Source organism: Grus americana, chromosome 2 (assembly GCF_028858705.1).
Source record: "Grus americana isolate bGruAme1 chromosome 2, bGruAme1.mat, whole genome shotgun sequence".
Taxonomy (NCBI): Eukaryota; Metazoa; Chordata; class Aves; order Gruiformes; family Gruidae; genus Grus; species Grus americana.
Window position 1 is genome coordinate 169,056,009 of NC_072853.1, and position 26,179 is coordinate 169,082,187.

At 73.6% G+C, this 26,179-nt stretch overlaps 2 protein-coding genes across 7 annotated transcripts; one reads left to right on the top strand and one right to left on the bottom strand.

The window, feature by feature from the left end:
• The first annotated feature begins 5,996 nt into the window (after positions 1 to 5,996).
• NOS3 (nitric oxide synthase 3) lies at positions 5,997 to 18,262 on the top strand. Of its 3 annotated transcripts, none has more exons than XM_054817834.1 (26): positions 5,997 to 6,162; positions 7,176 to 7,278; positions 7,573 to 7,721; positions 8,359 to 8,521; positions 8,669 to 8,760; positions 8,876 to 9,017; positions 9,106 to 9,245; positions 9,455 to 9,629; positions 9,715 to 9,816; positions 9,921 to 10,115; positions 10,202 to 10,275; positions 10,374 to 10,518; positions 10,684 to 10,788; positions 10,885 to 10,952; positions 11,061 to 11,177; positions 11,584 to 11,758; positions 11,844 to 11,973; positions 12,359 to 12,437; positions 13,570 to 13,757; positions 14,655 to 14,833; positions 15,766 to 15,976; positions 16,482 to 16,569; positions 17,114 to 17,235; positions 17,516 to 17,664; positions 17,782 to 17,976; positions 18,051 to 18,262. In XM_054817834.1, exons 1-26 carry the CDS (start codon positions 6,050 to 6,052, stop codon positions 18,171 to 18,173), a joined length of 3,522 nt encoding a protein of 1,173 aa, XP_054673809.1. In that variant the 5' UTR covers positions 5,997 to 6,049; the 3' UTR covers positions 18,174 to 18,262. The 3 variants fall into 3 exon arrangements, with proteins under 3 accessions (XP_054673809.1, XP_054673810.1, XP_054673811.1); XM_054817835.1 differs by having other exon boundaries at positions 9,172 to 9,245; XM_054817836.1 differs by lacking the exons at positions 16,482 to 16,569; positions 18,051 to 18,262 and having other exon boundaries at positions 17,782 to 17,919.
• A 624-nt stretch (positions 18,263 to 18,886) lies between these two features.
• ATG9B (autophagy related 9B) lies at positions 18,887 to 26,097 on the bottom strand. Of its 4 annotated transcripts, none has more exons than XM_054817255.1 (15): positions 25,700 to 26,097; positions 23,453 to 23,567; positions 23,092 to 23,137; positions 22,887 to 22,949; positions 22,600 to 22,770; positions 22,369 to 22,510; positions 21,517 to 22,265; positions 21,256 to 21,409; positions 20,968 to 21,147; positions 20,611 to 20,856; positions 20,301 to 20,512; positions 19,957 to 20,059; positions 19,409 to 19,502; positions 19,162 to 19,283; positions 18,887 to 19,025 (listed from the first exon to the last, which is right to left on the bottom strand). In XM_054817255.1, the coding sequence occupies exons 2-14, from the start codon at positions 23,550 to 23,552 to the stop codon at positions 19,177 to 19,179; spliced, it is 2,367 nt and encodes a 788-aa protein (XP_054673230.1). In that variant the 5' UTR covers positions 23,553 to 23,567; positions 25,700 to 26,097; the 3' UTR covers positions 18,887 to 19,025; positions 19,162 to 19,176. The 4 variants fall into 4 exon arrangements, with proteins under 4 accessions (XP_054673230.1, XP_054673232.1, XP_054673229.1 ...); XM_054817257.1 differs by lacking the exon at positions 25,700 to 26,097 and adding an exon at positions 24,790 to 25,123 and having other exon boundaries at positions 20,968 to 20,997; XM_054817254.1 differs by lacking the exon at positions 25,700 to 26,097 and adding an exon at positions 24,790 to 25,116.
• Between the last annotated feature and the right edge of the window lie 82 nt (positions 26,098 to 26,179).

The window sequence follows — 26,179 nt, forward strand, 5'->3', positions numbered from 1 at the left end:
TGGGGCTGGGGCCGGTGCGCCCCCCCCCCCCCCCCCCCCCCCGGCTCTACCCGCTCGGTGCGCGCCGCGGCGGACGCAGCATCGGCCTTATTTAGTCACGGAGCGGCCGGGGGGGTGGAACCCCCGCCCCGTCCCGCCCGGCTCGGCTAGGCTCGGCTCGGCTAGGCTCGGCTCGGCTAGGCTCGGCTCGGCTGGGCTCGGCCCGGCTCGGCTCGGCTCGGCTCAGCCCGGCGGGCGGCGGCGGGCGCTGCGTGTTGACAGCCGGGCCCGCGGGGCGGGGCGAGCGCGGCCGCAGCCAATGGCCGCGGGGAGCGGGGGGGGGGGGGGCACCGGGGGGGGGTACCGAGGGGGGGCACGGGGGGGGGGTACCGGGGGGTACCGAGGGGGGAGGCATGGGGGGGGCACGGAGGGGGTACGGGGGGGGTACCGGGGGGGTACCGGGGGGAGGCACCGGTGGGGGTCACGGGGAGGTAACGGGGGGGGTCCCGCCACGCCCGGCCCCCCCATCCCAGCTCCCCGCCACACGCGTACTCCCCCCCCGCCCCCCCGCCGGCACGGCCGCTACCTGCACGGCACCCCCAGACCCCCCATCACCCCGGTACCCCCGGGCCCCCCCCCCGGTACCCCCCCCTTGCAGGTGACCCCGCCGGCCCCCACCGTCCCGGGGTGCCCCTCAGCACCCCCTGTCCCCCCCCGGCCCCCCCTGCCCCGCTCCACCCCCCCAGCACCCACCGACCTGCGCTGCCTGCCCTGCCTGTCCTGCCCGATGTGCACCCCCCCCCGTGCTCAGCACCCCAAAGCCTGCACCCCCCGGCCCCCCCCACCTGCGCCCTCACCGGCAGCCCCTGCCCATGTCCCCGTGCCCCATCACCCCCCGCCCACCCTCACTGCCCGCTGCTGCCTGCTGCTGCCTGCTGCTGCCTGCTGCTGCCTGCTGCTGCCTGCTGCCCTTCCCACTGCAAGGCCACAAACCCAGGCAGGTGGGACACGGGGACAGCGGGACACCGGGACACCAGGACACCGGGATGCAGCGGGGACACTGGGGCACCAGGACAGCGGGATGCCAGGACACAGCGGTGACACTGGGACACCGGGACACCAGGATTCGGGAACACCAGGGCACCAGGGCACCGGGACACCAGGACAGCGGTACGCGGCGGGGACACCAGGACACCGGGATGGCGGGACACCAGGACACCAGGATTCGAGGACACCAGGGCACCGGGACACCGGGACACTGGGACGGCAGGACACCAGGACACCGGGATGCCAGAGCACCAGGGCACCGGGACACCAGGACAGCAGGACAGCAGGACAGCAGGATTCGGGGACACCAGGACAGCAGGACAGCAGGATTCGGGGACACCAGGGCACCGGGACACCGGGACAGCAGGACACCAGGACAGCGGGGCCAGGCGGTGCCGGTGCCAGCCTCCGGGAGCGGGCAGAGCCCCACACAGGTCCCCAGCCGGTCCCTGGCGAGGGGACTCTCCTGTGTCCCCCCCGGAGCAGCCACCCCTGCCAGCGCAGCCCAGCCCCCCCGGCCGTGCCGGGCCCCCTCCCTCGGTGTGGGGTCACACGCCCACCCTTCGGGTCGGGCCCCGCTGGCCCCGGGGGGCTGCCCGGGGGTCCCAGGGAGCAGCCGGCCTCGGCGCGCCCCTCTCCTGCTCCTCAGCGGGGTCACGCGGGGTCAGGGTCACCCTGGGGCCTGGGGGTCCGTGCTCACCCCGTGTGGGTGCTCCCTGCTGGGGACCCTCCCACCCCCACCCCAGGCCCACCCAGTCCCAGTATGGCCCAGTGCTGGGCCCCGGTGCTGGTGCTGGTCCCAGTCCTGGTCCCGGTGCTGGGTTTGGGTGCTGGTCCCAGTGCTGATCCCAATCCCAGTGCTGGGTCCCAGTCCCAGTCCTGGTCCCAGTCCCAGTGCTGGTCCCAGTCCAGTCCCAGTCCCAGTGCTGGTCTCAGTGCTGGTCCTAGTCCTGGTCCCAATCCTGGTGCTGGGTCCCAGTCCCAGTGCCAGTACAGTTCCAGTTCCATTTTCAGTCTCAGTCTAATCAGGGTCCTAATTATGATGCTGGCCCCCATGCTGGTCCCAGTCCCAGATCCAGTCCAGTCCCAGTCCCAGTTCCAGTTGCAGGGCCAGTTCAGTCCCAGTCGATGTCCCAGTCCCAGTCCAAATCCCGGTTCAAGTCCCAGTCCCACTCTCACTCCAGCCCAGGTCCCAGATCCAGTCCAGTCCCAGTCCAGTCCCAATCCCAGTCCAGTCCCAGTCCCTATACTAGTCCCAGTCCTTGTAATAGTTGCAGTCCCAGACCTGGTCCCAAGCGCAGTCCCAGTTCCAGTCTAGTTCCACTCTCATTCCCAGTCCCAGTCCAATCCTAGTCCAGTCCTAATCCCAGCCCCAGTCCAGTCCCAGTCCTGGTTCAGTACCAGTCCAGTCCCAGTCCCAGTCCTGTCCGGTCCCAGTCCAAGTCCAGTCCCAGTCCCAATCATGATGATGGTCCCAGTCCAAGTCCAGTCCCACTCCTAGTCCAGTCCACTCCAAGTCCTGGTCCCAGTCCCAGTCTCTGTCCAATTCCTATCCCAGTCATGCTGCTGGTCCTGCTGCTGGTCCCAGTCCAAGTCCAGCTCCCTGTATCCATCCCAGTCCCAGTCCCGGTTCCAGTCCCAGTCCAATCCCTAGCTCAATCATGATGCTCGTCCCAGTCCTGGTCCCAGTCCAGTTCCAGTCCAGTCTCCATCCCAGTTCCTGTCCTAGTCCCAGTCCAGTCCTGGTACCAGTTCCAGTCTCAGTCCAATCCCAGTCCCAATCACGATGCTGGTCCCAGTCCCAGCCCAAGTTCAGTTCCAGTCTCGGTCCCAGAACCAATCCCAGTCCGAACCCTCGTCGTGGTCCCAGTCTCAGTCCAGCCCAGGTGCCAGTCCCAGCCCAGTATCAGCCCCAGTCCAGTCTCAGTCCCGGTCCCAGTCCAGTCCCAGTCCCAATCATGATGCTGTTTCCGGTGCTGGTCCCAGTTCTGGTCCCAGTCCCAGCCCCTATCCAGTCAAGTCCTGGTCACAGTCCCAATTGCAGCCCAGTCCTAGTCCCAGTCCAGTCCAATCCCTGGCCAAATCATGATGCTCATCCTGGTACTGGTCCCAGACCCAGTTCCAGTTCAGTCCCTGTCCTAGTCCCAGTCCCAATCCCCATCCTAATCCCAGTCCAGTGCAAGTCACACTCCCATTCCCAGTCCTAGTCCAGTCCCAGTGTGGTGCCTATCCAGTCAAGTCCCAGTTCCAGTCCCAATCGCAGTCCAGTCCCATTCCCAGTCTCAGTCCAATCCCTGTCCCAATCATGATGCTGGTCCCGATGCTGGTCCCAGTCCCAGTCTCAGTCCAGTCCTGATCCCAATCATCATGCTGGTCCCAGTCCCAGTCCAGTCCCAGTCTCAGTCCCAGTCCCAGCCCAGTATCAACTCCAGTCCCTGTCCTAGTCCCAGTCCAGTCCAAGTCCCACTCCCATTCCCAGTCCCAGTCAAGTCCCAGTCTAATTGAGGTCCCAATCATGATGCTGGGCACCGTGTTGGTCCCAGTCCCAGATCCAGTCCAGTCTCCACCCCGATCTCAGTCCCTATCCTAGTCCCAGTCTCAGTCCCAGGCCCAGGCCCAGTCCTGTTACCAGTCCCAGTCCAAGCCCTATCATGATGCTGGTCCCAGTCCAAGTACCAATCCAGTCCCAGTTCCAGTCCAGTCCCAGTCCCAGTCCAATCATGATGCCCACGCTGGTGCCGGTGCTGGTGCCAGTCCCATCCCAGTCCCAGTCCCAGCCCCAGTCCCAGTCCCAGTCCCAGTCCTGTTACCAGTCCCAGTCCAATCCCTATCATGATGCTGGTCCCAGTGCTGGTCCCAGCCCAAGTACCAATCCAGTCCCAGTCCCAGTCCAGTCCCAGCCCCAGTCCAGTCCCAGTCCCAGTCCCGTCCCAGTTTAGTCCCAGTCCGGCCGCCCCGCCGGGCTCTGTCCCAGGTGCTGAAACCGGCGCCGGACCCGGCCCGGACCCGCTGCGGGGCTGCGACCGCCGGGACCCGATCGGCTCAGCCGGGACCAGCCGGGCCGGGACCAGCCGGGCCGGGATCAGCCGGGCCGGAATCAGCCGGGCCGAGCCGAGCCGAGCCGGGACCAGCCCAGGCGGGATCAGCCGGGCCGGGATCAGCCGAGTCGAGCCGTGCAGTGCCGAGCCGAGCCGAGCCGAGCCGAGCCGAGCCGTGCCGTGCCGTGCCGACCCGAGCCGGGCCGAGCCGGGCCAGGCCGTGCCGTGCCGAGCCGTGCCGGGCCGCGCCCTGGGCAGTTGCCCTGCGGGGGACACGCGTGGGAAGGGGCAGGGCACGGGCGGGCTGCGGGGACAGGCAGAGGCCGAGCCATGGGGCAGGGGGCAGGCTGTGGGGCAGGGGGGGGCTGCAGGCTGTGGGGCAGGAGCAGGCTGTGGGGCAGGGGCCGAGCCGTGGGGCAGGACGAGCCCTGAGCGCCCCTCAGCCCCCCCGCCTGCCCCAGGGCCGAGTCCCCGCCCCCCCCGAAGGGCAGCCAATCGGATGGGCGCTCTGCAGTGACGGACAGGCCTGACCCGCCCCCGGTGGGCATGGGGGCAGCGGGGGGGCTGGGGGGGCACAGGGTCGGCGGGGGGGGTCGGGAGAACCCCGGGGAGCGGAGGCGACCTGGGACCCCACCCGGGGAGAGGTGACCGGGACCCCGCGCTGGGGGGGGCCTGGGGCTGGAGCCGCTTCCCCCCCCCCCGCCAGCCCGTCCCCCGCCCGTGCCCCCCCGGGGGTCCCTGCTCTGCCCCCCCGCTGCTCTGCCCCCCCCCCCCCGCGGTGCTCCCCCCCCCCCCCCCCGGATCCCCGCCCGCCCCGGCCCCGCTTCCCCCCGCGCAGGAAGGAACCGCCGGCAGCCGGGGCCGGGCGCGGTTTCCCGTCGGCTGCGGGGGCCACGGGCCGCCCCCCCCCCCCCGCCGGCCACCGCCGCCCCCCAGCCGGGGCCCCGGGGGACCCGCACCCACCGTCACCCCCAGCCCGGGGCAGGACCGGGCGCCCCCAGACCGGCCCCGCTCCCCCCCCCCGCACCCCAGAGCGTCCCTGCCACCGCCTGCACCCCCCCGCACCCGGGATCCCGTCGCCACCTCCCCCGGGACCCCCACCCACTCTGGGGGTCACCGTGGGACCTCCCCAGCCCTGCCGACAGCTCGGGTGACCCCCCCATCCCGCCCCATCTCCCCAGGTGCCCCCACCCAAGGAGGGTCCTGGGGCGCAGCCCCCCCCCGCCCAGGGTGCCCGGCCCGGGGGTCCCCGTGGAGCGGCCTGGCACAGCAATGGCAGGAACTGGGTGGGGAGCGGCGGTCCCGCATGGGGGGGCTGGGGAAACCGGGGGCTCGCGCCAGACATCCGCCCCACTGCCCACACGTGGGGGGCCGGGAGAGGGCAGGGGGGGCACTGGGACCCCCACGGGGCACCCAACCTCCTTGTGCAAGCACAGGACCCCCAGGGGACCCGCGCCCAGCGGGGGCAGGGCGTGGCAGACCCCAACCCACGGCTCTGCCCCCCCCCGCCCCCCCCCCGCTCCGGTGCACTGGGGGACTGGGGGGAGCGAACCCTTCTGTGGGGCAGCGGCTGGGGGAGGCGGGAGGGTCCTGTGGCCACTTGAGGGGTCCTGTGGCTGTGCCAGGGGTCCCGTGGCCATTCGGGGGGGGTCCCACGGCCATGCTGGCGGTCTGTGGCTGTGCCGGGGGTCCTGTGGCCGTGCTGGGGTCCCGTGGTTGTGCTGGGGGTCCTGCGCGTTCTGCCCCTCGGCACTGCCACAACCGCGTGCCCCCGGCCCCGTGCCGGGGCGCAGGGATGGCTGAGCGGGGCCGAAGCCCCTCGCCAGGGTCCCCGGTGCGGCCCAGGCCACGTCCCGGCAGGCGTCATCGCGGTGGTGGGCGCCCATTGTGCGTGGGGCGGAGGCGTGCGCGGCCGAGGTCACCACTTCCCCGCTGCGGCTGGAGGAAGCGGCCGCTCCCGGCACCGGCGGCTCAGTGGCGGCACGATGGGCAACCTGCCGGCTGTGCTGCCCGGTGCTGCCCGCTCCTGCGGCCTCGGCCTCTGCTCCCGCCAGCTCAGCGCCGCGCCCGAGGAGAGCACCGGCACCGAGCGGGGCAGGTGGGTGCACGGGGCAGACGGGGCGGATGGGGTGGACGGGGCGGATGGGGCAAACGGGGCACCGGTACCCACCGTGCCGCAGCACACCGGGGCTGCCGGCCACTGTGCCTCGACGGGGACCCCTCGCTTGGCCCCCTCCTGCCTGGCCCCGCCATGGCTCGTGGGGACGTTGCCACATGGCCGGAGCCCACCGGAGATGTGTCTCCACAGCAGAGGTCTCCCCACCGGGGCGGCGTGCGTGGCTCACTGGGGCAGGACATGGTGCGGCCGTGGGAGCCCATTGGCCCCGGAGCCCTGTGCTTGCTAGCCCATGGTGCCCCATGGCACCGCACTGGCATCCCCTGCCCCACGGCGTGCCCCGGCGCCCCACTGCGGTGCCCCCCGCCCCCCGGCAGCCTGTGGGACGCACCGGGACCTACCGGGGTGGGTGGGACGTATGGGGATGTCTGGGGACGTACGGGGAGGGGGCGCGTGGGGTGGAGCGGGGTGGGAAGCAGAGCGGTGCCGGGACGCGTGGGGACACCGCAGCCCGGAGGGGCCGTGCTGGGGCCGGAGGTCGAGTCACCCCCTCGGTGGCCGGGAGCCCGCTCTGACTCACGGCCATTGTTCACACTCGCGCACGAGGCCCAGGAACGCCCCGTGGCCCCAGCCCCCCCCCAGCCCCCCCCGGGCCCGGGGCCACCACAGCAGCGCCGGGGGGCAGGGGAGGACCCCCGTCACCCCCATGGCCCCAGCCCCCCCCACACCCACTGATCCCAGCACGCCCCAGTGCCCCCAGGACCCCCCAGTGCCCCCCCCACCCCTGCCAGCCCCCTCCCGCTCCCGGGGGTCGCAGTCCCCACAGGCAGGTCCCTGCACCCCGAGGTACCCGAGGCCGCGAGGGTCCCGGTGTCGGAGCTGCCGGAGTGAGTGTGGGGGGGGTGTCCCCCACGCGTGGGGCGGGCTGGGGCTGCCGAGGGCCCCCCCCGTGCCCGTGCCCGGGCAGGGCTCAGGGCTGTGCGTCCCCCCCCCAGCTCGGCACCCACCCGCCCGGCGGAGCCCCCCCGCTTCGCCCGGCTGAAGAACTGGGAGACGGGGAGCATCGGCTACGACACGCTCTGCGCCCAGGCCCTGCAGGTGGGGGGCACGGGGATGGGGTGTGGGGTTGGGGGGGCGCATGGGGATTTGGGAATGGGGGTGCAGGGCTGGGGCGTACAGGGCTGGGGGTGCAGAAATGGGGTACAGGATGGGGGGGTGCAGGATGGGGGGTGCAGAGATGGGGTGCATGGAGGAGGGGCACAGGATGGGGGGTGCAGGGACGGGGGGGCAGGGACGGGGGGGCTTAGGGCTAGCCGGCACGGGATGGGGGGATGTGTGGAGGGAGGGTGCAGGGGTGCGGGGTCCTGGCCCCGCGGTGACCCCCCTGCCCAGGAGCTGCCCTGCTCGGGGCAGCGCTGCCTGGGCTCGCTGGTGCTGCCGCGGCCGCTGCCGGCCCCGACCCCCGAGGGTGCCCGTCCCCCCGAGGAGCTGCTGGGCCTGGCCCGGGACTTCATCACCCAGTACTACCTGTCCCTGCGGCGGTGAGCGGGGGGCACCCGCCCCGGGCACCCACAGCCCCATCCCTGCCCTGGGCACCCACATCCCCATCCCCACCCCAGGGCACCCACATCCCCGCTCCAGAGCACCCACATCCCCATCCCCACCCCAGGGCACCCACATCCCCGCCCCAGAGCACCCACATCCCCATCCCCACCCCAGGGCACCCACATCCCCGCCCCAGAGCACCCACATCCCCATCCCCACCCCAGGGCACCCACATCCCCGCCCCAGAGCACCCACATCCCCATCCCCACCCCAGAGCACCCACATCCCCATCCCCACCCCAGGGCACCCACATCCCCGCCCCAGAGCACCCACATCCCCATCCCCACCCCAGAGCACCCACATCCCCGCCCCAGAGCACCCACAGCCCCATCCCCGTCCTGGGGCACCCACAGCTCCATCCCTGCCCCAAAGCACCCCGCACCCCCATCCCTGCCCCAGACACCCCATATCCCCATCCCTCCCCCAAAGTGCCCCATAGCCCCAGCCGTGCCCCAGGGCACCCCACACCCCCATCTCTCGCCCCTCCCCGGGCACCCCGCACCCCCCCACCCTGCAGCGGCGCGGGGGGGGTCTGGGGGGGCCTGGGGTGTCTGAGGCGCGGGGTGTCGGCAGGGAGAACTCGCCGGCGCACACCCAGCGGCTGCGGGAGGTGGAAGCCGCCATCGGGGCCACCGGCACCTACCAGCTGCTGGAGCCCGAGCTCGTCTTCGGGGCCAAGCAGGCCTGGCGTAACGCCGCGCGCTGCGTGGGCCGCATCCAGTGGAACAAGCTCCAGGTGAGGGGGGGGGGCGCCTCACGGCGATGGTGGGGACCCCCGCCCCACGCCTGCCCCACAGCCAGGGAGGGCGGCCCCCGGGGCGGGTGCTCCATGGGGCGGTGGGACGCCCCCCCGTCCCGCCCCCCCCGTGACCCTTCCCCATAGGTGTTTGACGCCCGGGACTGCGCCAACGTGGGGGAGATGTTCAGCTTCCTCTGCACCCACATCCAGTACGCCACCAACCGCGGCAACATTCGGTGAGAGCCCGGCCCAGCCGGACCCTCCCTGGGGCAGGACCCCCCCCCCCGGGTCAGGACCCCCGGCCCCTCGCAGCCGTCGGGGTGTCGCTGACATCCCGCCCCGGCGCCCCAGGTCGGCCATCACCATCTTCCCCCCGCGGACGCCGGGCCGGGGCGATTTCCGCATCTGGAACACGCAGCTGATCCGCTACGCCGGGTACCGGCAGCCCGACGGCTCCGTGTGGGGGGACCCGGCCAACGTCGACATCACCGAGGTGGGGCGACCCCCCGCACCCCTCCGTGCCCCCAGCCCATACACCCCCCCCCCGGTGCCGCCCCCGCCCTGACGCTGCCGCCCCCCAGCTCTGCGTCCAGCACGGCTGGACCCCCGGCGACGGCCGCTTCGACGTGCTGCCGCTGCTGCTGCAGGGCCCCGAGGAGCCCCCCGAGCTCTTCCCCCTCCCGCCGGAGCTGGTCCTCGAGGTGCCCCTCCAGCACCCCACGTGAGTGGGGCCGTGCCCCCCCCCCTCCCCCTGCCCGCCCCCCCGCCACGCCGGGGGACCCGGACCCCAAAGGGACGCCCCTCCTGGCCGTGGGGCTGGGGTCCCACGCGCCCACCCCTGGGGAGGGGACGGGAGCGGGGCTGGGGTCGAGGTCGGGGACCCCCCGGCGACACGGGTCCCGGCTGGAGCCCACGTCCCCCCCCGCGCAGGCTGGAGTGGTTCGAGGAGCTGGGGCTGCGGTGGTACGCGCTGCCGGCCGTCTCCAACATGCTGCTGGAGATCGGGGGGCTGGAGTTCCCGGCGGCCCCCTTCAACGGCTGGTACATGAGCAGCGAGATCGGCACCAGGAACCTCTGCGACAGCCAGCGCTACAACCTGCTGCCGGTGAGCCCCGCGCCCGCCCCGCGCCCCCCACCGGCACCGGACCCGGGGGGACCCGGGCTGACCCCCCCCCCCCCGCTGCCGGCAGGAGGTGGCCCTGCGCATGGGGCTGGACACCCGGACCACCTCGTCCCTCTGGAAGGACAAGGCGGCGGTGGAGATGAACATCGCCGTGCTGCACAGCTACCAGGTGGGACGGCGCAGCCGGGGCGGGGGGGACGGCACCGGCACCGGCACGCCGCGGGGACCCCGGCACCGCCACGCCGCCGGTTCCCAGCTCGCCGTTCCCCGCAGGTGGCCAAGGTGACGATCGTGGACCACCACGCGGCCACCGAGTCCTTCGTGAAGCACATGGAGAACGAGCTGCGGACGCGGGGGGGGTGCCCGGCCGACTGGGTCTGGATCGTGCCCCCCATTTCGGGCAGCCTCACCCCCGTCTTCCACCAAGAGATGGTCAACTACCAGCTCTGCCCCACTTTCCGCTACCAGGTGGGGCTGGCCCCACCACCCTACCGCCTCACAGCCCGCCCCCCCCCCTCCCAGCCCCACATCTGACCCCCCCACCCGCCCCACAGCCCGACGCCTGGAAGGTCTACGTCTCCAAAGGCACCACCGTCACCAGGAGAAAGACCTTCAAGGAGGTGGCCAAGTAGGTGCTCACCTTTTTTTTTGGGGGGGGAGAGGGGGGTATCCCTGCTCGTGGAGGTCCCCGAGTTCATGTGTGTGTGTGTGTCGTCCCCCCCTCAGCGCGGTGAAGATTTCGGCCAAGCTGATGGGACATATGATGGCACGCCGGGTGAAGGCCACCATCCTCTACGCCACCGAGACCGGCAAATCCCGGACCTACGCCTGGAACCTCTGCCAGCTCTTCCGACGCGCGTTCGACCCCAAGGTGGGCATGGGGGGGGGGCGGGAAGCAGCAGTGTGGGGTGCAATGGGCGCATCCCCCCCGCTCGACCCCCAACTCCCACGGGGCCGAAGGCCCCGTGGGAGGGGGGGGTCGAGCGGGGGGGATGCGCCCGTTGCAGCCCCCCGCCCACGTCCCAACCCCTCGTAGGTGCTGTGCATGGATGAGTACGACGTGGTGTCCCTGGAGCACGAGACCCTGGTGCTGGTGGTCACCAGCACCTTCGGCAACGGGGACCCCCCCGAGTGTGCGGAGGTGAGGGGCTGCACCGGAGGATGATGGTGGGGGGGGGATGAAGAAGAGGGGATGGGGACAAGGTGGTGACGTGGTGTGTGTCCCCCCCCCCCAAAGAGCTTCTCCAAGGCGCTGATGGAGATGACTTCGCCGTACACCAGCACGGCACAAGCTGAACCACCCAAGTGAGCAACCTGGGGGGGGAGGAGAGTGTGGATGGGGGGGGTCCACCCTGCCCTCACCCTGCCTGCGCCCTGCCCCGCGCCCTGCCCTCACCCTGCTGTCCCGCGCAGGAGCTACAAGCTGCGGTTCAACAGCGTCTCACAGTCGGATCAGCTCGTCGCCTCCTGGAAGAAGAAGCGGCGGCAGCTGAGCAACACCGACAGCGCCGGCACGCTCGGTGCCCTGCGGTAACGCCGGCGCGGCTGCGGGGATGGGGACAGGGATGGGGTCCTCTGCCTGGTCCGTGCACGGCGTTGGGATGGGGTTCAGGGTGTCCCGTCTGGGGGGGCCGCACCGGCCGTGGCACCGGCAGCTCCCGCCCCGTTTGCGGGAGGGGGTGGGAGCTGCCCCTGGGGATCCCCGGCCCTGAACCCCACTTGTAACAGCCCCGACCACCCCCCCCGCTCACGGCCCCCACTCTGACCCACAGCCCCGGTGCCCCCACCACCAGCCCTGAGCATCCCTCATCCCTGGGTGCCCCCCCCACCTCACCCCTGGGTGCCCCCCACCCGCGGTGCGGGCTCTGACTGGAGGGTGGGGGGCTCTGGGGTCCCGGCGCTCAGTCGTGTGTTCCCCCCCTCCCCGTGGTGGCAGGTTTGCGGTGTTCGGGCTGGGCTCGCGGGCGTACCCCCACTTCTGCGCCTTCGCCCGGGCGGTGGACACGCGGCTGGAGGAGCTGGGGGGGGAGCGGGTGCTGCCCATGGGCGAGGGCGACGAGCTCTGCGCCCAGGAGGAGTCCTTCCGCACCTGGGCACGCCTCGTCTTCCAGGTCAGGGGGGTGCCCGGGGTGGGGGGGGTGGGGGGGCACCCGCCGCCCCCCCCAGCACCCACCGGCCCCCTGCCTGTGTCCCCAGGCCGCCTGCGAGACCTTCTGCGTGGGGGACGGGGCGGGGGGGGCCGAGGAGCTCTTCGCCCCCCCCCAGGGCTGGAAGCGCCAGAAGCACCGGCTGGTCGCGCAGCCCCAGGCCACAGAGACCCTGGCCGGTACCGCCGCCCCCCCAGACCCCCCCAAACCCCCCTGGCTGCACCCAGCACCCCCAGCCCCTGCGGGAGCCCCCAGCCCTGGGGAGCCCCTGGACCCCCAGGGTCCCCCACCTGTGACCAGCATCTGCCCCATGACCCCCCCCGAGCATCCCCCCTGCGCCCCACAGCTCTGGGGACACCCCCCGGACCCCCTGGGACACCCACAACGTGCAAACACGGGATCCCCACGGCACCCTGCCGAGAGTCTCCCCAGCCCCCCCCGTGACACTCCCAGCCCCCCACGACCCCCCAAACCCTCTGTGACCCCCCCAGGACCCTCGTGACCCCTCCCAAGCCCCCCTGTCCCCCCCAGCCCCCCATGCCCCAGCCCCCCGTGCCCCCCCAGGGCTGTCCCACCTGCACAAGCGCCGCGTGTTCCCCTGCACCGTGCTCTCCGTGGAGAACCTGCAGAGCCAGGAGTCCAGGTGAGACCCCCCCGCCCCGGGACGCCCCCAACCCGAGGACCCCGTGTCACCGAGGGCCCCCCATCCCGGGACCATCCACCACTGGGACCCCCTGTGCCCCCGGGACACCTCACCGCCGGGACCCCCCCACATCCCCGGGATCCCCGCACCCCCGGCACCCCTCCACCCTTCGGTACCTGCGTCCCCAGGGCCCCCCACCTCAGGAACCTCCTCCACCCCCGGGCCCCCCCGGAACCTCCCCGCTCCTCCCGCACCCCCGGGACTCCCACACCCCCGAGGCCCCACTCCCCACCCCCGGTCTTTCCCGGGACCCCCCCACCCCTGGAACCCCCCTGTTCCTCTCGCACCCTCGGCATCCCCAGGACCTCCTCACTCCGGGACCCCCCCGCCCCCGGGACCCCCAGGACTCCACCACCTTCGGGACCTCCCCGCTCCTCTCCCATCCCCGGGACCCCCTCACCCCGGCACCCCCCTACAACCCCGGGACCCCCCCGCACCCCCGGGACTCCCCCCCGCACCCCCGGGACCTCCCCTGCACCCCCGGGACCCCCAACCCCGGGACACCCCCACACCCACCTGGGACCCCCAACCCCCGGGACCCCGCACCCCCGGGATCTCCAGGACCCCCCATCCCCGGGACACCCCCCCCTGTACCCCCGGGACCCCCACCCCCGGGACCCCCGGGACCCCCACCCCCGGGACACCCCACACACACACCTGGGATCCCCCACCCCCGGGACCCCCCACCCCCGGGATCTCCAGGACCCCCCGTCCCCGGGACCCCCCCCACACCCACCTGGGACCTCCCCTGCACCCCCGGGACCCCCGGGACCCCCAACCCCGGGACACCCCCACACACACCTGGGACCCCGCACCCCCAGGATCTCCAGGACCCCTCGTCCCCGGGACCCCCCCCGTACCCCCAGGACCCCCCCGCACCCCCGGGACCCCCACCCCCGGGACCCCCCCCGTACCCCCAGGACCCCCCCGTACCCCCAGGACCCCCCCGCACCCCCGGGACCCCCACCCCCGGGACGCACCCGCACCCCCGGGACCCCCGGGACCCCCCCCGCACCCCCGGGACCCCCACCCCCGGGACCCCCCCGCACCCCCGGCGCTGACCCCCCCGCAGCCGGGCCACGCTGCTGGTGCGGCTGGGCTCGGCGGGGCAGGCGGAGCTGCGGTACCAGCCCGGGGACCACCTCGGCGTCTTCCCCGCGAACCGGCCCGAGCTGGTGGGGGGGCTGCTGCGGCGCGTGGAGGACCCCCCGCCCCCCGAACAGCCCGTCCTGGTGGAGAGTCTGGAGGGGGACCCCGGCGGTAGGGACGGGGGGGACAAGGGGGGGGACAAGGGGCCGGGGAAAAGGAAGGGGAAGGGGAAAGAGCCGGGGAAGGGGCAGGGGCAGGGGCAGAAGAAGAGGAAGGGGAAGGGGAAAGAACTGGGGAAGAGGAAGGGGCTGATGAAGGGAAAGGGGAAGGGGCTGAGGAAGGGGCTGGAGAAGAGGCAGAGGAAGGGGAAGGGGAAGGGGACAGGGGAAGGGGAAAGAACTGGGGAAGGGGTAGGGGAAGAGGAAGGAGAAGGGGCTGGGAAAGGGGGAAGAGCTGGGGAAGGGGAAGGGGGAAGAGCTGGGGAAGTGGCTGAGGAAGTGGCTGAGGAAGGGGAAGGGGGAAGAGCTGGGGAAGTGGCTGAGGAAGTGGCTGAGGAAGGGGGAAGAGCTGGGGAAGGGCAGGGGCTGGGGAAGTGGCTGAGGAAGGGGAAGGGGGAAGAGCTGGGGAAGTGGCTGAGGAAGTGGCTGAGGAAGGGGAAGGGGGAAGAGCTGGGGAAGGGAAGGGGCTGGGGAAGTGGCTGAGGAAGGGGAAGGGGGAAGAGCTGGGGAAGGGAAGGGGCTGGGGAAGTGGCTGAGGAAGGGGAAGTGGCTGAGGAAGGGGAAGAGGCTGGGGAAGTGGCTGAGGAAGGGGAAGGGGGAGAGCTGGGGAAGGGAAAGGGCTGGGGAAGTGGCTGAGGAAGGGGAAGGGGGAAGAGCGGGGAAGGGGCTGGGGAAGTGGCTGAGGAAGGGGAAGGGGGAAGAGCTGGGGAAGGGGCTGGGGAAGTGGCTGAGGAAGGGGAAGGGGGAAGAGCTGGGGAAGGGGCTGGGGAAGTGGCTGAGGAAGGGGAAGGGGACAGGGCTGGGGAGGAGGAAGGGGCAGGGCCCCCCACGCCATCCCGCTCCCCCGCAGGCGAGTGCCCCCCGGCCCAGCCCTGGGTGCCGCAGGGCCGCCTGCCCCCCTGCACCCTGGCCCAGGCGCTCACCTTCTTCCTGGACGTGGCGACCCCGCCGAGCCCCCGGTTCCTGCGGCTCCTGGCCACGCTGGCGCGGGAGCCGGCCCAGCGGCAGCACCTGCAGGAGCTCAGCCAGGTGGGGCTGGGGGCCGGGCGGGGGCTGCCCCCCCCACGGTGCCGGGGTGCTGCGGCCCCTGCCCCCCCGGGGTGCCAACCCCTCCCTGGCTGGGGTTACTGGGATACTGCCCCCCTCCCTGACTGGGATACTGGGATACTGACCCCCTCCCTAGTGGGGTTACTGGGAGGCTGTCCCCCTCCCTGACTGGGGTTACTGGGATACTGGGAGGCTGTCCCCCTCCCTGACTGGGATACTGGGATGCTGACCCCCTCCCTGACTGTGATACTGGGATGCTGACCCCCTCCCTAGTGGGGTTACTGGGAGGCTGTCCCCCTCCCTGACTGGGGTTACTGGGATACTGGGAGGCTGTCCCCCTCCCTGACTGGGATACTGGGATGCTGACCCCCTCCCTGACTGTGATACTGGGATGCTGACCCCCTCCCTGACTGGGATACTGGGATGCTGACCCCCTCCCTAGTGGGGTTACTGGGAGGCTGTCCCCCTCCCTGACTGGGGTTACTGGGATACTGGGAGGCTGTCCCCCTCCCTGACTGGGATACTGGGATGCTGACCCCCTCCCTGACTGGGATACTGGGATGCTGACCCCCTCCCTAGTGGGGTTACTGGGAGGCTGTCCCCCTCCCTGACTGGGATTACTGGGATACTGGGAGGCTGTCCCCCTCCCTGACTGGGATACTGGGATGCTGACCCCCTCCCCAGTGGGGTTACTGGGATGCTGATCCTCTCCCTGGCTGGGGTTACTGGGATGCTGGGGTGCTGAGCCCTCCCTGACTGCGATACTGGGATGCTGCCCCCCTCCCTGACTGGGATACTGGGATGCTGACCCCCTCCCTAGTGGGGTTACTGGGAGGCTGCCCCCCTCCCCGGCGGGGACCCTGGGGTGCTGCCCCCTCCGTGCCGGGTGCCACGTGCCGGCGGGTGCCTGGCAGGACGCGCGGCTGTACGAGGAGTGGAAGTGGTTCCGGTGCCCCACGCTGCTGGAGGTGCTGGAGGAGTTCCCCTCGGTGCGGCTCCCGGCCTCCCTGCTGCTCACCCAGCTGCCGCTGCTCCAGCCCCGCTACTACTCGGTCAGCTCCGCGCCCGGCCCCAGCCCCGGGGAGATCCACCTCACCGTGGCCGTCGTCACCTACCACAGCCAGGGTGAGCGGGCCGGGGGGCCGGGGGGACCGATACCGGCTGCCCTGCCACCCCCGCGGCAGCGCCGGCTCACAGCCACCCCGTGTTGCACGGCCCAGGGACCCCCAGGGCCCCTCCAGTGGCCCCAGAGCCCCCCCCAGCATCTCCTGAGCCCCCCCCGGGCTCCTCCAGTGTGTCCCAGGGACCCTCCAGGATTTCCAGAGCCCCCCAGGGTGCCTCGAGTGTCCCCAGATCCCCCCCCCCGGCCCTCCCCAGGGTCCTCTGAGCCCCCCCAGAGCCCCTCCGTTGTCCCCCTGCACCCCCCCGGCGTCCCCCGTGCCCAGCCCCGTCACACAGTGTCCGGGTGCTGCTGTTGGACGTGATGGACCCCAGGGACGCGCCCCCCCTGCCCCCCAGCACCAGCCACCCCTCTGTCCCCCATGCACCGTCCCAGGGTCCCTGGCCCCAGCCCTGCCCGCGGGGGTGGGTGCTGCCCGCCGCAGCCCCTCCATTTCCCGGGTCCCCGCAGATGGGCAGGGCCCCCTGCACTACGGCGTCTGCTCCACCTGGCTGGCGCGGCTGCAGCCCGGGGACACGGTGCCGGCCTTCATCCGGGGGTAAGGCACGGCCCCCGCCCCATGGCCCCGCCACGGCCCCCCCCCCCCCCAGGACTACACTTCCCGGCATGCCCAGCTCCAGGAATACATCTCCCAGCATGCCCCGCGCTATCGGGACTACATTTCCCAGCATGCTCTGCCGCGGAGCGCCACCCCCAGTGATCGCACTTCCCAGCGTGCCCCATCGCCCCGCCCACCGCACTGCATTTCCCAGCATGCCTCAGTGCGCGACCCGACCGCCGTTTCCCAGCACCCCCCTCCCCGGGACTACACTTCCCGGCATGCCCCGCGCCTGCACTTCCCGGCATGCCCTGCGCCCCCCCCCGCGCCAGGCGCTGTCCCGGGGTACCCGCCCCCCCCCCCCGGTGACCCCCGGTGACCCCTCCCGGTGACCCCCTCCCCCTCTGACCCCCCCGCCCATCCACCCCCCCCGTGACCCCCCCCGGTGCCCCCCCCCGCCCATTGATCCCCCCCCCCGGTGACCCCCCCTCGATGCCCCCCCGCCCATTGACCCCCCCCCGGTGACCCCCCCCGCCGCCCGCAGGGCCCCGTCGTTCCGGCTGCCGCCCACCCCCGAGGCCCCCTGTATCCTGGTGGGACCCGGCACCGGCGTCGCGCCCTTCCGCAGCTTCTGGCAGCACCGGCTGCACCACCTGCGGGCCGGAGGTCGGGGGGGCTCGGGGGGGCTGGGGAGGGCACGGGAACACGGGGCTGGGAGCGGGGACGTGGCGCTGGGAACGGGCACACGGGGCCGGGGGGATGCGGGGGGTGCGGGGGTGCTGGGATGGGGGGGCTGGGAGCACGGGGACACGGGGGGGGGGATGCAGGGGACACGGGGGGGGATGCAGGGGATGCAGGGACGACACGGTGCACGGGGGGGGGGGGCGTGGGGACCCGCAGGGAGGTGGGGACACGGGGACACATCCTGTCCGCCGCCCCCCCGCAGGCGGCCCCCTGGGCAGCATGGTGCTGGTGTTCGGCTGCCGCGCCTCCGCGCTGGACCACATCTACCGGGGGGAGATGCAGGAGGCGCAGGAGGGGGGGGCCCTAAGCCAGGTCCTCACCGCCTTCTCCCGCGAGCCGGGGACCCCCAAGGTGCAACCGGGACGGGGACGGGCAGGGTGGGGACGGGGATGGAGAGGAGGGGGGGGGACGGGGGACGGGGGGGGCAGGTGCGGGGTGTCAGCGGCCGCCCGGTCGCGGTGTCCCCAGACCTACGTGCAGGACGTGCTGCGGACGCAGCTGGCCGCGGAGGTGCACCGGGTGCTGTGCCAGAGCGCCGGGCACATGTACGTGTGCGGGGACGTGACGATGGCCACCGAGGTGCTGCAGACGGTGCAGCACATCCTGGTGCAGCAGGCCGGCATGACGCTGGGGCAGGCGGGCGACTTCATCAGCGAGCTGCGGGTAAGGGCCGGGGAGAGACGCGCGGCGACGCCGGCGACGCGCCCAGCACGCCGCCCTGACGCCTGCTCCCGCAGGACAAGAACCGCTACCACGAGGACATCTTCGGCCTCACCTTCCGCACGCAGGAGGTGGCCTTCCGCATCCGCAGCCAGTCCTTCTCCATGCAGGAGCGCCGGCAGCCGGGCCCGTCCCCGTGAGCGCGCCGGGGCAGGGGGGCCCCCGCGGCTGCTCCCCCCGTCCCGCTGCAGGCAGCGCCGCCTCCCCAGTAAAGGTTTAGTTTTGATAACCACGGCCCGGCGCTTCGCCTTCCCCGGGGTGGCACTGCCGGCACCGCGGCAGCCGGGAACGGCGAGGGTGGGCACGGGGTGGGCCGCGCTCGGCAGCCCCTCTGCAGCGGGGGCACCCGGCCCCGCTCCGGCCCCACGCACGCGGCAGATGGGGGGCAGCGGGAAACAGGGAGGGGGGGGGATATGGGATGGGGAGGGAATGGGGGGGCCCCGGCCACGGTCCCGGCGGCTGCAGGGCTGAGCCAGGCTGTCAAGCGGCACCACCCCGGCACCGCTGCTGCCGCCTGCCCACGCACCCCAGCATCACACCCCTGTCCACGGCATCGCCCCCCGTGGCACGGCCCCCGGCACCCAGCCGGCGCCGGGTCGGAGTCACCGCTGGCACAGCCCGTCTGTAAACCTTTATTTCCCGCGGCGGCGCGGTGCAGCCGGTGCCCAGGGCAGGGCACTGCGGCGGGCAGAGACCGGGGCAGGCAGCGGGAGCGGGGACAGCCCCAGCCCCGTGCCCCCCCATAAATATAGCACCTCGCGGGGCTGGCTGCCCCCGGCAGCACCCCCGGCCCCGCGCCGTGGCGGGGCCACCGGCAAGGCCACGTGCCCGAACAGGGGGCCCACGCGGGCAGCGACGGCCGCACCACCCCGCGCCCCGGCCCCCAGGCAGCGGCGAGTCCCCCCGCGGCGCCCGGTCCCGGCCAGCGCCTCCCGGCAGCTCCCCCGGCACCGTGCCCAGCAGCGCCGGGAGCTCTCGGCACGCCCAGGACCCTGCGGAGGAAAGGGGTGGTCAGGAGGGACGCCGGCACGGTGCGGGGGATGCCGGCACGGCTGCCGGACAGATGCCGCCGGGTCCCAGCCCCGGTGGTCACCAGCCCTCGCTGGGCCGTGCCGTGCCCTCGCTCACCGAAGCAGAGGCCGGCTAGCCCGTTGTCTGCTCTTCCTCCTCCTCTTCCTCCTCCTCCTCCTCGGCCCAGCCGCCCAGCGGCATCTCCCGGTGCTGAGCCTGCGAGGCCCTGGCAGCCGAGCCTGGGGGGGGCGGGGGGTGTCAGAGCCGCCGCAGCCCCCGCCTGGGGTCCCGGCCCTCAGGACCCCGCAGCCGCCCCTGCTCTGGGCCAGCGCACGTCCCTGGGGACCCCCAGCACGACGCTCACCTGCGGTCACGGGGGGCGGCCTGGGTGGCCCTGTGGCCACCCACCCCCCCGCTGCCTGGGGCCCGGGACCCTGCTGCTGCTGCTGCTGGTGGAGCTGGAAGGGGGGGAGAGGGGTCAGAGCCCCCGCCATGGCGCTGAGACCCCCGGGGCGGTCCCAGCCCCCTGTCATGGCGGGCAGCGGGGCAGGGAGCTCCCAACACGGGGGGATGGACACGGCCACGGTGACGCCGGCTGCGGTGCCTCAACCCAACGCCCGGTTCGGCAGCAGCCGTGGGGTCCCCGGCCAAAACCGGGGCGGGGGGTGTCACACACGGAGCCGGGAGCGCAGGGGCAGCCTGGCACGGGATGGGGACGGGGGGTGGCGGGCAGGAGGCGAGGGCAGAGCAGCAGGGTGGGCACAGCCGCCCCCAGCGATGCGCCTGCGGGCAGGGATGCGGGCAGGGATGCGGGCAGGGGACCCACATCCCGGGGGTGCCGCGGGCAGGGGAGCCGGGGGCCGCGTGGCCAGGGGGACACGGGGGGACGCAGGGGGACGCCGGGGGCCGCACCTCGTGCAGGTAGATGGCGTGGAGGCTCATCTCGGCCGAGGCCACCTCGCAGAGCAGCGCCGAGCGGCTCAGGCTGCGCAGCCGCGACTCGCTCAGGAGCAGGCTGCGGGCAGAGCCGGTGAGCACCGCGCCGGCACATGGAGCCCCGCTACGACCCCCCCTCCCCATCACAACACCCCCTCCCCTCCACGACGCCCCCTCCCAACATGATCTCCCCTCCCCACCACAACCCCTCTCCCCACCACGACACCCCCTCCCTCGCCCCCCTTCCCCGCAGCACCAGCCCGGAGGGGTGCAGAGCCCCCGGCCCCCCCCAGCCCCCCCCCCCCCCCCGCCGGCAGGACCTCTCCCCGGGGAGCAGGCGGTCGCTGTGGCAGCCGGGGCTGTCGGCGGAGGGGCCGCGCGCCCGCCCGGGCAGGGGGGACGCCAGGGAGGCCAGGACGCTGGCGGCGGCGCTGGCGGTGCTGCAGGGCTGGGCGAAGCGCCGGTCCCGGGACACCAGCCCGCTGGCAGAGAGGATGGGCCGGGCCAGGACGCTGGCCAGCAAACCGTCCGGCTGCGGGGACAACGCGTCAGGACGGCCCCGGCCGGGGACCCCCCCCCCCCCCGGACCTGTCCTGCCCACCCCCAGCCCCGCGTGCCCGCCACGCTCACCGCCGCCGCCGAGTCGTCGGAGAGGAGGGAAGTGCCCAGCGGCCCCTCGGCCAGGATGCGCTGGGCGGGCGGCGCGGCGGCCGCATCCTGCTGCACCTTCTCCTTCAGGTGGCTGAGGAAGAGCTCGCTCGGCGGCGGCGGCTGCCAGCGCGGGTTGGTGATGGCGAAGTGCATCAGCGACAGCTCCGTCTTCCCGTTCTCCGCTTGCTGGTACACCGAGGCCTCCGTCTGCCCGGCCGACAGCCACTGCGGGGCAGGGGGGTGAGCAGAGACGCCGCGCCCGGGACCCCCCCACCCCCCGAGATCCCCCCCCTCAAACCCCCCAGGACACCCCCCCCCCCCCCCCTCCAAACCCACCTGGGGGTTGCCGTGATTGCGGACGTCGAGCTGGGCAAAGGAGCAGATGTCGCCCACCCCCACCACCTCCACCGTAAAGTTACGGAAGAAGTCGATGATGTCCAGGGCGCGGGCGGGAAGGGCGAAGATGAGGATGAGGGGGGTGAGGATGGGGCTCAGCAGCTCCTCCAGGATGAAGACCTGCAGGCGGCGGGGGTGTCGGGGGGGGGGCGAGGGGGGGAACCCCCCTCGCCCCCCCCCCCCCCGACACCCCCACCGCCCACCCGCCCCGGCCCCGCCGGCGCTCACCGCCTTGTACTGGAAGAGCTGCGCCATCTCGCCGCGCGTCTCCGACCGGCTGGCGTTGCCCTGCCAGTGGTCCGGCATGTAGTGGACGTGGGCAAGGACGCACTGCAGCAGCTGCTCCGGGCACCACACCGTGTGCTCGTCGGGGATGAAGGACCTGCGGGAAGCGTAGTGGCACGGGCGGGGGGGGGTAAACGTCCCACCTCCCCACTCGACCACGCCGGAGGCGGCACGGTATGGCGCGGCGTAACCCGGCACGCTCACCTGGCCACGGTGACCACCAGCCCCAGCAGCGTGATGGCGGTGAGGATGTGCTGCACCGTCAGCACGTCCTCGTCGTAGACCGTCAGGACGATGAGCACGGCCAGGATGGAGCCGGCGAAGAAGCCGACGTTCTTGGCCAGCACGGTGAGCAGCGGGCTGGTGAAGGAGTTCATGTACTTGGTGGCCGGCTTGTAACCGCGGCTCAGCCGCGCCTGCAGCTCGTGGTTGAGCTCGTTGAAGTGGCGCAGGTAGTGGCGGCCGTAGAGGGACCAACGGCGGGCGCCCAGGCTGCCCGGCTCCCGCTTGATCACCTCGGCGTAGCTGAAGAAGGCGTAGAGGAGCTGCCAGACCAGCACGCAGGGGCAGAGCAGCAGGTTGGCCAGCCCCAGCACCACCATGGCACGTGCCAGGCGCCGCGCCAGCTCCCGCCGGGCGCCCGCTCGCTTGCACTGCGGCCGCAGGCTCCACTTGTTCTGGAAGAGGGAGCCGGGTCCCCAGAAGAGGAGCAGCTCCAGGTTGTACTTGAGGCCCTGGGTGAGGAAGACAACGGGACCCAGCAGCGGCAGGTGGAAGCGGACGGGCAGCAGCGACTTGTTGATCATGGCCACCGTGTAGTTCTTGAAGCGCAGGATGCGGTGGTAGATGTCCAGCTCCGTCAGCTCCCTCTTGTGCACGCACATTTGCTGCCGGCGCTGCAGCGAGATCAGCCGCGCCTGCACCTCCTGCCAGCTGTAGTTGCACAGCTCCTCCTGCACCAACGACACGCCGATGGACGCCGGCTCGGCACGGCTCGGCACGGCACGGTACGGCCGGCCCCGGCCCCGCCAGCCCCCTCCCCACGGCCCCGCTCACCGAGGGGATGTTGAGGGCTTTGATGTAGAAGGTGCGGATCTCCCAGTAGCTCAGCAGGCTGCACAGCACCTTCACCAGCCGGTACAGCCAGAAGACGGCCGCCATCACCAGCAGGAAGATGATCCAGCCGCTGGCCCGGATCCTGGCAAGGGGGGACGCGCGTCAGGCGGGGACCTGGTGGTGCCGGGACTCCCCGTGCGGCCACGCCGGCGGCTCCCGGCCCCCCCTCACCTCTGGGCGCACTGCGGGGAGGGCAGGACGGCGTCGGGCAGCGTCACCTTGCTGCGGTCGGGGACCGCCGCGCCGGCGTGGCTGTGGTTGAGCGGCCGGTTGGCGAAGAGGACGTCGTACTCCACGCAGCACAGCAGGAAGGTGGTGAAGGTGACCACGAACAGGAACTGCCTGGGGGGGGGCAAGGGCATCAGCACAACCCCTCACCCCACGGCCGCCTGGTGCGGCACGGCACGGCGTGGCACGGCACGGCACGGCGGGTGGGTGGGCGTCCCACCGGCACTTACACCAGCTCAAAGATGTCGGAGAGCATCATGCAGGCGAAGCCGTTCTTCTGGTGGAAGTGGTAGATGTTGGGGGTGCGTTAAGGAGCGTGTGACCACGGTGCCCGACCCTCCCCCCCACCTCAGCACCGGGGTGCCCCCCCCCCCCCGGCGCGGTGCCGGCCGCGGGCAGGGCTGGGCAGCGGCCAGGCAGGGGCCCTGCAAGGATATCTTGGTGAAGAAATTATCCAGGTTCTTGATGTGGTGCCAGGAGTCTGGCGAGGAGAGAAAAACAGCGAGGGCTGAGCCCGGGCCACGGCACGGCCCGCCCCGGCCCCCGCACCCCCACCCTGGGGCACCCACAAACCCCCCGTGACCAGCCAGAGGGCCGGGGGGCAACCGGTGCCCCCCACATAGGCAGCAGGGCTGGGCCTGCCCCCCCCGCCCGCACCCCCGGGCAGGCTGCCTGCACCCCCTCCCTCCCTCCGGTCCAGCCCCCCAGCCCGCACCCCACGGCGCAGCCGCGACACCCAGATGGGCCCCTGTGCCCCCCAGGGCAGCACCTGCCCCCCCGGGCCTGGACCCGCTACCTTGCAGCCCCTCGGTGACGTGCACCAGCAGCTCCTCCTCGCCGGGGGGTGAGTCCTCCTCGAAGTCCTCCAGCCGTCGGTACTCGCCCTGCGCCGCCATCGCTCGCCACGCCGCCTGCCAGGGACGCCCGTCGGCACCCGCCGCCGCGGCCCAGGGACCCCCGCCTGGCACGGACCCTGGCGGCAGGGGTGCCTGGGGGAGATGGACCCACCCCCCCCCAGCTCCATGGGCCGCGGGGCAGCCGGAGCCTCGGCCGCGGGGCACGGGGGTGCCGTGCCGTGCCGTGCCGGGGTGAGCCGGGCTGAGCTGTCTGCCCCGCGGCCAGGAGCCGGAAATGCCGGCGAGGTCACGCAGCGCCGCCCGCGTGCCCCAAATTCGGGCGGCCTGAGCTGGCTTCCCGCACCGCGGCCACAGCCACGGCCACGGCCCCGGGCAGGGACGCACCGCACACGCCGTCCGGCCCGTCCCACCGGATGGATCACCGCCAGTGCCCGGCCGTGCCCCCCGCGGGGCCCGCGCTCCCTGCGGAGAGACCCCCGCCCGGCCCAGCCCAGCCCCCCGCTTCACCCCACGTCTGCCCCTCGGGCCACGCTGCGCCGCCCCCCCACAATGCGAGTGGAGTGGACCCCCATCCCCACGGACCCCCATCCCCGCAGATCCCACCCCACACCCCCCCTCCCCATGGAGCCGTGGGGCAGCGAGCAGCCAGCGCCAGGGCAGCAGTCGGGGTGCAGGACTGAGCCCAGGGCCAGCTCCCGAGCCCCAGGGGCCTCTTAATGCCCTGGGGACCCCCGGCCCCGGGGGGAGGACAGGACCCTCACCCTTTGGGGCAGGGCAGGACATCTGGGCTCTGGGGCAGGGGGACCCTCGGGACGGGAGCCCCAGCCCCTTGGGGCAACACAGGGCCCCAGTTCCCTTGGGGCAGGATGGGACCCCCAACCCCCTGGGGAAGGGCAGCACCCCCGGGGAAGGAGGGGACCCCTGGACCCTTGGGGCAGGATGGGACCCCCAACCCCCTGGGGAAGGACAGGGCCTCAATTCTGTTTTGGGACCTCCTGACCCCTTGGGGCAGGATGGGACGCCCACCCCCCTGGGAAAGGACATCACCCCTGGCCCTCAGGGAAGGAGGGGACCCCCGGATCCCTGGGGCAGGATGGGACCCCCACCCCCCTGGGGAAGGACAGGACCCCCATCTCCAGGGGCAGGATGGGACCCCCACCCCGGGGCAGGATAGAACTCCCACTGCCCTGGGGAAGCACAGCACCCCCCTCCCCTCGGCACAGGACGGGGCCCCCAGCACCCAGGGCAGGGCAGGACCCCCCCGCCCGCCCCTTACCGCCGCTGGCCGGTGCTCCCGCAGCCCCGCACGCCACCACCCCTCCCGGTGCCGGTGCCGGTGCCAGTGCCCGGCCGGGCCGCGGGTGATGGTGATGGTGATGATGGTGTCCGCCCCCTCCCCGCCGGGGCTGACTCACGGCACCGGGGCCGCGGGGGGGGGGGTGGGGGGGAGCCCCGGGGCCGTGATTCAGCAGGAGCCCCGGGACCGCCGGACGCACCGTCCCCGCGCTGCCCCCGGCCTTGTGCAACTCCCGGCGGGGGCCGGGGCCACCGTGTGCCCCGGGATCGGGTGTCCCGGCACGGCCCTTCCCCCACCTGCCCCCCCGAGCGGCCAAAAATACCCGCGGGGGGGGGAAGCCCGAAAATAGCCCGGGCGGCGTCAACAACCGGGGGGGGGACACCCCCGTGCCGGGACAGGCAGCCCCAGGGACACGGACACCCGTGGGGACAGACCGGCCCAAGGGCCCGGTGACCCCCGCGACCCCGCAGGGACACACGCACCTCGGTGGGCATCGGGACACGGGCAGCGTGACGGCCCCACGCTGACACGCACCCCGCGGTGACACGCACCCCGATAGCACCGTGGTGACACACGGCCCCGGGGACGCTCCCGGGGGGACAGCCCCACGCAGCCACCCCACGGGCGCCCCGATGACCCCGCGGGGACCCGTCCGCCCCCGTGCCCGCACCGGCAGCCGCTGTCCCCGCGTCCCCCGGCCGGGCCGCCCGTGACCGTGGGGGGGGGTGTGTCCCGGGTGCAGCGTCCCGCAACGGGGGGACCCCGGGAAGGAGCGGGGGGACCCCGCACCGGGGGGGGGGCCGGGGCACCGCGATGGTTCGGGGCCGCGCTGGGGCGGCCGCTCCCGTGTCCCCGTCCCCGGTGACCCCCGTCCCCCGTCCCGGCTCACCTCTCGGCTCGGCGCTGGCGCGGTCCCCGCGGGGCCGGTGTGCCCGGTGTGCCCGGTGTGCCCGGTGTGCCCGGGGCCGGGCTCTCACCGGGCCCCGCACCCGCCCCGGGACCGGGACCGCGTCCCGCCGCCGGGCATGGCCGCAGCGGCACCGGGGGGGCGGGCGGGGGTCTCGGGGGGGGGCCCCGCCGTGGGGAGCGGGGTCCGAGCGCGGGCAAGGCGGGACCGGGGCGGGGGGGACACCCGGACGGACGGACGGACGGACACCCGGTGCAGGGCCCGGGCTCCCGGAGCGCGGCCCGGGGAGGGGGGGGGAAGCGAGGGCCCCGGCGGGCCCGGGGCGCCGGAGGAGGCTGCGGGGAGGGGCGGGGGTGCGGGGCCGGGGCTCGGGGTGCTGGGGCCGGGGGGAGGCCGCGGAGCCGGGGCTCGGGGTGCTGGGGCCGGCGCAGGGCCCGGGCCGCGGTGCTAGAGCTCCGCCCG

Bases quoted from the DNA above. Each gene is read 5' to 3' on its own strand.
- NOS3 (XM_054817834.1), top strand. From the start codon at position 6,050: ATGGGCAACCTGCCGGCTGTGCTGCCCGGTGCTGCCCGCTCCTGCGGC. The intron at 7,279-7,572 runs GTGGGGGGCACG...CCCCCTGCCCAG, and splicing joins TCTGCGCCCAGGCCCTGCAG to GAGCTGCCCTGCTCGGGGCA. The intron at 9,630-9,714 runs GTGAGCCCCGCG...CGCTGCCGGCAG, and splicing joins AGCGCTACAACCTGCTGCCG to GAGGTGGCCCTGCGCATGGG.
- ATG9B (XM_054817255.1), bottom strand. From the start codon at position 23,552: ATGGCGGCGCAGGGCGAGTACCGACGGCTGGAGGACTTCGAGGAGGAC. The intron at 21,410-21,516 runs GTGAGCGTGCCG...CGCTTCCCGCAG, and splicing joins CTGGTGGTCACCGTGGCCAG to GTCCTTCATCCCCGACGAGC. The intron at 20,513-20,610 runs GTGAGCGTGGCG...TTGTCCCCGCAG, and splicing joins CCGACGACTCGGCGGCGGCG to CCGGACGGTTTGCTGGCCAG.